The sequence below is a fragment of the Vipera berus genome (genome assembly GCF_964194415.1).
Source record: "Vipera berus genome assembly, chromosome: 1".
In the NCBI taxonomy this organism is placed as follows: domain Eukaryota; kingdom Metazoa; phylum Chordata; class Lepidosauria; order Squamata; family Viperidae; genus Vipera; species Vipera berus.
The window spans coordinates 286,547,446-286,556,965 of NC_138202.1; the positions used below are offsets into that span (position 1 = coordinate 286,547,446).

General features: G+C 39.9%; 1 protein-coding gene across 1 annotated transcript; it reads left to right on the forward strand.

Moving 5' to 3' along the window:
• Positions 1-5,445: 5,445 nt before the first annotated feature.
• On the forward strand, positions 5,446-8,245 carry MAP10 (microtubule associated protein 10; the record flags this gene model as incomplete). The annotated part of the gene is made up of 1 exon (XM_081314375.1): positions 5,446-8,245. One exon carries the CDS (start codon positions 5,446-5,448, stop codon positions 7,966-7,968), a length of 2,523 nt encoding a protein of 840 aa, XP_081170501.1. The 3' UTR covers positions 7,969-8,245.
• Between the last annotated feature and the right edge of the window lie 1,275 nt (positions 8,246-9,520).

A 9,520-nucleotide genomic window follows, 5' to 3' on the forward strand; every position in this document is an offset into this window, starting at 1 on the left:
AACTTCCTGGGATGGGATTAGGATAGTATTCCACAAAAGAAAATAAGTTTTAAAAATTAAATCTACTTAATAAGTTTTAAAACAATTATATATTATTTTTAACAATCAAAATTTTAAAACAGTTAATGTTTAATTCATTTTTATTTTCTCCATGTATAATAGAGAATGCCGTCTGGTGGCTCCCAGGGGGAGGGCGTTCTCTGTGGGCGCGCCTGACCTATGGAACCGTTTACCGGTTGAGCTCCGGATGGCTCCCGACCTTCGCTCCTTCCGACGCGACCTAAAAACCTATCTGTTTGAGCAATCCGGTCTGGTCTGACGGGTTCTGTTGTAATTATTATTTTAAGGTAACTTATCTTCTGCATTTGGGCATTAGGGTTTAATTTGTTTTCAATATCTGTGTTTGTACATTTTGATATTTATGTCACTGTTCACCACCCTGAGTCCTTAGGGAGAAGGGCGGTATACAAATCAAATAAATAAATAAATAAATAATAGCCAGGATATAGTTTGCCAAAGCGCTGGTGAACCAGCATTTCACCTACACAATTATAGGGAGATGTTTGAAGCCTATCAGTTTCCCTTTCCCCCTTCAGTGTTCAGGAAAAAAAAAACCTAAGAAAGGAACTCAGACAAGGAATGAGCTTGGAGCAAAGAGGGATGTGAAAGGAAAAACACACATATGGATACAAGCCAGTATCAAAGATCTCAACTGGAAGGAAAGGAAGGAATTTGCAGGGGAAAGGATTGGACAATAAACAGGATTGAATGGGGCAACAGAAGCAAGGGGGGGGGAGGCATAGAAGAGATAAAGAAATAGAACATTAACACAGTCAGTATCGCTTCCTGCCAATGACCAAATCTGAAAGGCCTATTGGTATTGTTTCAATAGGATTCAATGATACATTGACCAGTGGCAATCAAGTTGACTTAAAAGACACAGAAATTCTAATTCACATTTGATTAATGTGAGATTATATTCTAAATTTACATAGAGCAATCTTAATTTGAATCAGGTTGACTCAGCCTTCCATCCTTCCGAGGTAGGTAAAATGAGGACCCAGATTGTTGGGGCAATTAAGCTGACTTTGTAAAAATGCCGCTGGGGGGGGGGCGAAAGCCCTAATAAGCAGGCATATACATAGAATGAAGGCTATTGCTAAGCACATTGATTTGTGCTTTAGATTGTAAGCCGCCCTGAGTCTTCGGAGAAGGGCGGGATATAAATGGGATTTTTTTTTTAAAAAGTCTCCCTGGGGCTGAATACAGCCTGAGTTATCTACCTTTATTCTATTCCAACAAAGTCGATTTGGAGAGTTGGAATTTCCTTCTCTATGTGTTATATCTTAAGTTTGAAGGAAGCAAATATGTGAATTTGGGATATAGGTAAATATATACTTATTTTACTAATAAATGTGTTTTATTTATTTATTTATTTATTTATTTATTTATTTATTTATTTATTTATTTATTTATTTATTTATTCGGTTTATATACCCAACTGTTTTACCCAACTGTTTATATTCATTCTGCAAATTTTATGGAGAAAGAGTTGTACATGTGTAGAAATAAGCAACATAAGTCTGGAAAAGAGGTATTAACACAGGACAGAAATGGTAATCAGGTCACACTTCAATAAAAGGAGATTTATATTCTAAAACATGGGGGGAGGGGTTGCAAAATAATATTTCAAGACTTTTTAAAAATATTGCCCTTTGGTTAATTGAAACTATTTTTAAAATACTGTGTTTATGATAAGACTAAAACAATATAGATGACATATTTCATTAGTTCAGTTACTTCCATTCTTACCTTCAATAATGTAATATAACTGTAGAAATGTCTTATTAAAATGCAAATTCCAAAAATCATGAAATGTTTGAAGATTAATTTAATTAATTTAAAATGGAATGGATCTGCCCCTAACTAGCCTTCCTGAAATCATACTACTCTGAGTACATCATAGTTCATATTCTATATGGCAACCAATCTCAATTTTTCATACTTTAAATATTATACATATATTCATATTGCTACAGTATCTCATTATTAGAAAAGGGAAATTTATATTGAGAGAAAAAAAATCTCTTTATTTCCATGGGGCAGCTCAAACTCCTCTTAAGGAGTAAAGGGACTTCATCTCAGTTGCAGAACAGGTGCTTTGCATTTTTCCCAACTAAAGTCCTGCTTCTATGTAACTATTAAGATATGCAATAACACTGTCTCACAACAGACACTGATGCAAAGCAAGAGAACAGCTTTGTGGAGAGCGGGGAGACGGGTGTGTGTGTGTGTGTGTGTGTGTGTGTGTGTGTGTGTGAAGCTGCTACTAAGAGGTGCTTTGTTCATCCTTAAGCAAAACATAGTAACATACTTCTTCAAAGGTTTGCCGTTTTAAAAATTGTCACTGCTGCTGAATTCTGGCTAACTTTGATGACTTCAGTTAATCCCATTAAACAAAAATAATCCAAATCATAATTAGTACACTAGTTCAAGGTGCTGAGAAAAGCAATCTGTCTAACATAAGTGAATTATTCACTTCAAATCATTTTAACCCCAAATGCTTCAAGTCCTGCATGAAATCCCCTAGGTCACAGGTCTGCAACCCGCGGCTCCGGAGCCGCATGCAGCTCTTTCAGCTATCTCCTGCAGCTCCCAGTCTTCTGCTGTGTGTAGTCCAAAAAAAAAAAGTGGGACTAAAAAAGTTTAACCAATCAATTCAAATATGCAGAGTAGGTGCATATCTCGCCTTGGCTCCACTCTTCAGTCAAACCTTGTTCTGCGCATGTGCGCGCATGCACACACATTTTTTGCAGCTCCCAGTTTTTCCTTTTGTGAGGGAACCGGTTCCGAGTGGCTCTTTCACTGTTTCAGGTTGCTGACCCCTGCCCTAGGTAATCAGATTAAGGATAACTCAGTGAGTTTGAAAGAAAAAATGTTCTGGAATAATGATAATTTATGTTCTTATTATTGGATATGTTCTAGCATTTATCTGCATCAATGATTAATTACATTGACTTTGCAATGTGAAAAGTTATGTTTTCAGAAAATCTAATTTCACAGTAGAAGAGATACAACTTGATAACACTTCTAGAAAAAAAATATTGTAATTGCCTTACCTCACTGACAAGAGTTTTATAAGAATCCATACCTTGCAATTTTCTACTTATAATTGTCTTGTATTTTGCCATTCTTTTTACGTTTTGCTCATTAGAAAATAGTTGTCCAGAGAAGGATATTCTGCCATCATTAGTTTAGTAGTTTCAAGAAATAGTATATGCAATAATTTATTAAAGTTGCATGCCATCCAACTCTCAATGACTCTGGGCAACTTACAGCAATTAAAGAAATTACAATGAAATCAGTGAAACGTAAAGATGTTATGTTCAGAATTTGTATAGTAATTGATAGATTTGTTATTATCACAAAACATCAAATTTAACACCTGTACAAGTACTGACAGTTAACAATAATTAAACACACAATATTTAGAATCAAATAATTTGAGAGGCTATTTAGGCCATTAAGACCAATCCCTGCCCAGGACAGGAATGTAAATTAAATAATCAGAGATACAATTATAGCTTCTCAGTCTTTGCTTGAAGATGGCTTATCACCTCTCTCTGATAGATTCCACTGTCTGCTGCTCTTACCATTGGGATTTTTAAAACATTTGTAACATTTGATTTAAATATACCTTCTTGTAACAAATTCTGAAATAAGAGAATAGATCTTGATGTTTTATGTGACATCTTTCCACGTATTTGAAAAGTGCTTTCATGTCTCACTTCAGTGATGTTTTCTCAATGCAAAGCATAGCCAGATTCTTTCACCTGTCTTCTTAGGATTTAATTACTAGTCCCCTATAATCTACTTTGCCATTCTCTGAATCTGCTCCAATTTCTCTGTGTCCTTTCTAAAGTGTGTCCAGTGTCCAGGGGAAAAAATGAAGCCACTCCTATACCCTCACTCATTCTCAGCACCATTTGCATATGTGTGTGTGCAGGTATTCCAATGAAAACATGTAATTATCAATTAAGGGTCACTGAAACAAGCAAGCTTGCATAGAAAAAACACAAATACGAGTATAATTAAGGAAAGTTAAGTGTTCGTTTTACTATTTATTTTAACCAGAGAGGAATGATCATTATGTTCAATTTTTAATTCTCCAAATTAAGAATTTAAATGTGCATTGTGCACATCGTTTAGAAGTATATTACAATTACAGTACCATAATGAGTGACAAAAACCCCATTAATCAAGTGGGTGCTAATCAGTATCTTGCAACCTAATCTATTTTATGGGGTTATTGTGAGGATAAAATAAGAGACTTCCACGCATACAAATATTACATTTCCAGGGGGAAAGCAAGAGTTATAAATACGATTAAATTCATTTTCAGCTAGATTTCTATTTCTTCTCACTGCGGAACGTTCCGCACACAGGAGTAAGTTTTAAATTATAAAAATGTGAGAAGAACCTTTTTAATTATCACTCAGTAATACAAAATATTAAAAACCTAACGTGAACAATTGGATTCTAATTCCGCAGCACAAATGGGGAAGATTCCTTAATACGACCGGACCCGAGTTTCCCACGCGAGAGGACTCCACGTCTACAGATCCAGAACGCTTCAACATTATAAATTATTATAACTTCTTTTTGAAAGGCATTCATTTTATAATCTTGCCCGCTTCTCTGTAACTTAACAAGAATAAAGCACGGGCAGCTTTCACGAATCGTAAGCGCTCCAGAGACCGTCATCCCGGCAGGGCAGCACTATGTTAGCTCAAAGGTATACCCGTGTTTCATGTCTCCTCGGGCAACTGCACTCTCTAGAGCAGGGGTCGGCAACCTCGGCTCTTTTATGACTCGTGGACTTCAACTCCCAGAATTCCTGAGCCAGCTGGCTCAGGAATTCTGGGAGTTGAAGTCCACGAGTCATAAAAGAGCCGAGGTTGCCGACCCCTGCTCTAGAGTCCTTCATCCTGAAGGCAACTTCCGCCTATCGCAGTGGTCTTCAAACTCGGCCCTTTTATGACTCATGGACTTCAACTCCCAGAATTCCTCAGCCAGTATGCCTGGCTGAGGAATTCTGGGAGTTGAAGTCCATGAGTCATAAAAGGGCCGAGTTTGAAGACCCCTGGCCTATCGGAAGCGTCCTCGGGCAGCCCTTTCCAGCCTGCGGCTCTCGGAGCGCCTGGCTCCGCTCCCGCACGAGGCGCTCGCGTTCCCAGAGGCCTTTGCGGCCCCCGCGCGCTCAAAAGCTCAGCGACGGCAAACAGTTGCTTAGACAACGGAGGGCCGCCGCTTCCATAGCGATTATTATAGACGGGGAGGCGCGCGCGCGCGCCTAGGCCGTCGCGCGGCTTGCCTTCAAGTCTCGCGAGAGCCGGCCTTCCTGCCTTTCAGAGGCCACCCGGGGCGCCTTCCCGCCGGGCTGGCATGGAGGGAGGCGATGGCTGCGGGGAGCACCTGTTCTCGCTGGAGCTGCTGGTGGAGTCAGCGCGCGTGCAGCCGCGGCTGCTGCCGACGCTGCTACCCGACAATGGCCCCTTCCTGTCGGCCGTGGCTCTCCGGCTGCTGGACTTCCCGACCCTCCTGGTCCACGCCCCGCAGGCCGCCTCCTGGCCGGTGGTGCCCTTCGGGCGGGGCAAGTCGTGCCTTTTCAGGCTGCGGCCGGACGCTCTGAAGGGCCTCTTGCGGCGCTCTCCGCTCCACGCGCTGCTGCTGGCGCTGCCGCCCAACCCGGGCCCCGCTCGCCTGCTCGGCTCATCCAGCATCTCTCTGGCGGCCGCCGCCGAGGAATTGTTGCCTGGCTCCGGGCCGGCGGCTGGAAGGGGCCACTTCCCGGTGCGCGACCTGATAGGAGAACCAGTGGGGGAGCTGGAACTGAGTTATCGCCTCAACAGCCTGGGCTCCTCGGGCTTGGATCACTTCGAGCAAGGGGCGGCGGCGGCGGTGGACGAAGCCCTCGCTGGAGACCAGCAGCTCCCCTCTCCGCAGCGGAGAATTGCGGAAAGGAGGCTCAGTCTGGAATTCATCTCGGAAGGAGAGGAGGACCCTGCCCCAGGCGGTGGCAGCCAAGGGTCCTTAAGCAGCCCTGACCCAGAGCCGGAGCCCTTTTCCGGTAGCTCGAGCGGGGAGGAAATGGAAGGAAAGCTGGACGACAATGCCTTTTGTCCCCCACCAATGTATTACAGTCCCCAAATGGAAAATTGCTTCCCCGGTCCTAAAGCTGCAACAGGAGTGATAATCATGGCCGCTCAAGATTCACTTCCCAAAGAAGGAACTTCTTTGCCTTTTGTTAAGGGGGAGTCTGTAGTTAGTGCTGAGAAGGCTCTGCCACCCTTAATCACCGACACTCGTCCGGGTACTACTGAACAACTCAGGCAGACTTTAAGTCAGTTGCCTCTACTGAATGCTTTGCTGGTAGAACTCTCCTTGCTGAATAGCCAGCCCCTACCACCAGGACCCTCTACTGTGCATCCTCAGTTGGCATGGCTATATCAAAATGCAGAAGAAGGTACAAAAACATTACCTTGCAATGGTAAGAATCTGTGTCCCTGCTGGGATGATAAGAAAAACACCCCACATCACAAAGAAAGAGGAAGATCACCTAGTCCTAAATTAAAAAGAAATCGCCCAGATCATTTAAAAGGCATGTCTCCTATCAGTCCTGGCAAAACTTTTACAAAATCAATATACACTGAAAGACCTATGAGCCCTGAAAAGGTTAATACCAAAGAAAATTCTCCCACTAGAAGGAAATTCTCTTATGGGCTGACAAATACATTAAAGCTTCGTGTTCAGAGATCAAGTTCAGGTATGTTGAAGGTTCATGAAAAGAGAGAACATCGTAGAAAAAAACTTGGTGACATATCGTTTGAAAAAAAAGGTAAAAGCTCTTTGACTAAAGAAAAAATATTCAGGGGCTCCCTTGACTATCATTCAAAGTCTTCTGGGCAATATGATGAAAAAAGCATCTCTGATCAAAATGCTCAAATTAATGAAAATGTTGAGACTTTAATACAAAGCAGTGTTGGCCGAAATAGCCATATGACCACAAAGAAAATAAGCTCTCGTATTACCAAAAACATTGGAGCCAGTTGTGTGAAGAATAAAGACAACGCCAAAGGGAAGTACTCCTATGAAAGTGTTGATTCTAATTGCAAAGAAAAGAGCTTGGAAATCCATCTGCCAAGAGTCTTTTTACAAGATACTGAAGCCCTTGAAAACCCAGTAGATGCTCAGATAGAAAAATGTTTGCAACATGATTGTAATGTTCCATATATATATAAAGATAGGCACACCAACAACTTGGAAAAGAGTTATGCACGTAAGAATTCAGATTGTGTAGTTACTTCTGAAAATACAGCCTATTCGGAAGATTTCACCAGTATAGACAGTTGTGGCACAAGCTTGGAAGCTCCAGAGAATAGTCCTGAACCTTTATCTATAAACTCAGATCACAGTCAGTCTGGCATTGACTCCAGTTCTAAAAATTCCAGAAGTCTTCCTGCTAAATGTATTTCACCTCTTCTTCCAAAAGTTTCAGCTATATCTCCTGTTCAGACTCTTAAAAAGACATATGACTTAAAATCTAACAAAAACAAATTAGGCATTGGATGGAGAGAATTTGATGATGATTCTCTTGCAAGAACTTTAAGAAACCAACTTACAATTAAGGAAAAGGTTACCCAAACCTTTGAGGACAAACAAGTACAGCCTAATACAAATTGTAACTTAGCAAAAAGCCAGTCATGTGTAGAAAACAGCCATTCTGCAAGGACATCTCAAGTTAGCTCTTACTTGCCGTCTAGTATGTCTGACCTTGAATTTAGTGGTCTAGAAGAAAGCAAAGCACCTGACGAACAAGAGGATAGCTTTGGAAAGAGGAATAATACAAATCAGTGTAAACATATCAGTGAATTAGTAATAAACAAGCTTCCAGGATACACAATGTAGCAATCAATAGTGAAATCAAAGTGAAAATGATTTAATGTTTAATAAGAAAACATTTTAAAGGAATTTTGACTTTTTACAAGTATACGTTTTGCTTAGGATGCAAACATTTTTCAGAGTAATGCACAACTCAGACTGTAGTTCGGTGGAGCTGGTGGTTTCATGGTTTCAGCTGTCCAAATCTACCACATTCTGTGATTAGCTGCCTCTGAAATTCAAGGGCAGTTTTCATATGATATAAGGGTCTCCATATAAAAAAATGTTCTCATTGAGCATAGGAAATGTAGTGTGCCTAAAGTAATTCTCCAATTTTCTCCAATTTTTAATTTGTCTTAATTTTTCTTTCAAATCTGATAAGCAAAAAATAACTAAAGGCCACTAGAAAACAAGTAAACTATAGTTTATTATAGACCAAATTATGATTTCAACATAGATTTTATTATTTGTTATTATTTTATTCCAGAATTTTTGTCCTGTGGTGATTTCTGGTGTGCCAAGAGAATAATTGCCTGTCAGAATTCACTGGCATTGAAATAATGAACTAATGTTGGCTTTAGCTGCCAATTTCCAGATTATGATAAAAACCAAGCCAGAGGACAGGTAGTTGCTTCCCTATATTAAAATGTTGTAAGGTGACATTTTTGTTTATAATTGTATAGACCTTTTTAAGCAGACATAAGGACCTGAGCATTCATACAAAGTGTCAGTTTTCATTATAGAAGGAATCAAAATTAAACCTCCCAATTTGTGTTTGGTCTTTTGCATAAAATCTGGTCATAGAGCAGTTTTAAAAAAGTTTTATCTTGTGATATTACATAATGTATTCTTCCAGTCCAGTCCATTTCCATGATGAACATTTTTTAAGTTTAAGAAAGTTCATATTTCTTGGGGGTTTTTTTAACTAAGGCAAAACAGTAATGTTTGATATGTTACTGAATTTGCTTTAATCTATTAAAAGATGAAAATGACTTGCTTGATGTTGCTGCTATCTTGTGCATATATATTGTGCTATGAAGTAACAATCATTTCAATGTTTTGTTACTGTGTGCTGAAAATCATTACTATTCATACTGCAACCCAGTCTATGAAATCCCATGCTAATATAAAGAGAGTTTAAAGGGTTGTAAAAAAAAATAAGCAGGAAATCCCTTTTTCAAAAACAGGACTCAAATTAGGATCCAAGATTCCAAAAATAAAAGCATTTCAGATTACATTACAGCCATGCAAGATAAATGCATTTCATCAAGTTGTTTAGCTATGCCCCTTGGTTATTTTAGCATTCTGTGTTAGTGGGATGGGGAAAACATAATCCAGAGAAACCTAGTTAACTGAGTGCTTTGATCCCCCAAGTATGGCATTTTAAAGACAGTGTAAACCACAACTGAAGATAGATCCTGCCTCTAGTCTGATGTATTTATGATGTTGGACTAGGAATGGATAAATATCCACCATTATGCTGTGAAAATCACTGAGTGGCCTTGGATCAATCACTTGCTTTGCCCAGTCTGTCTCACAAAGCTGTTGTGGTGATGAAAGTATACTGTTCTGTGGGGAA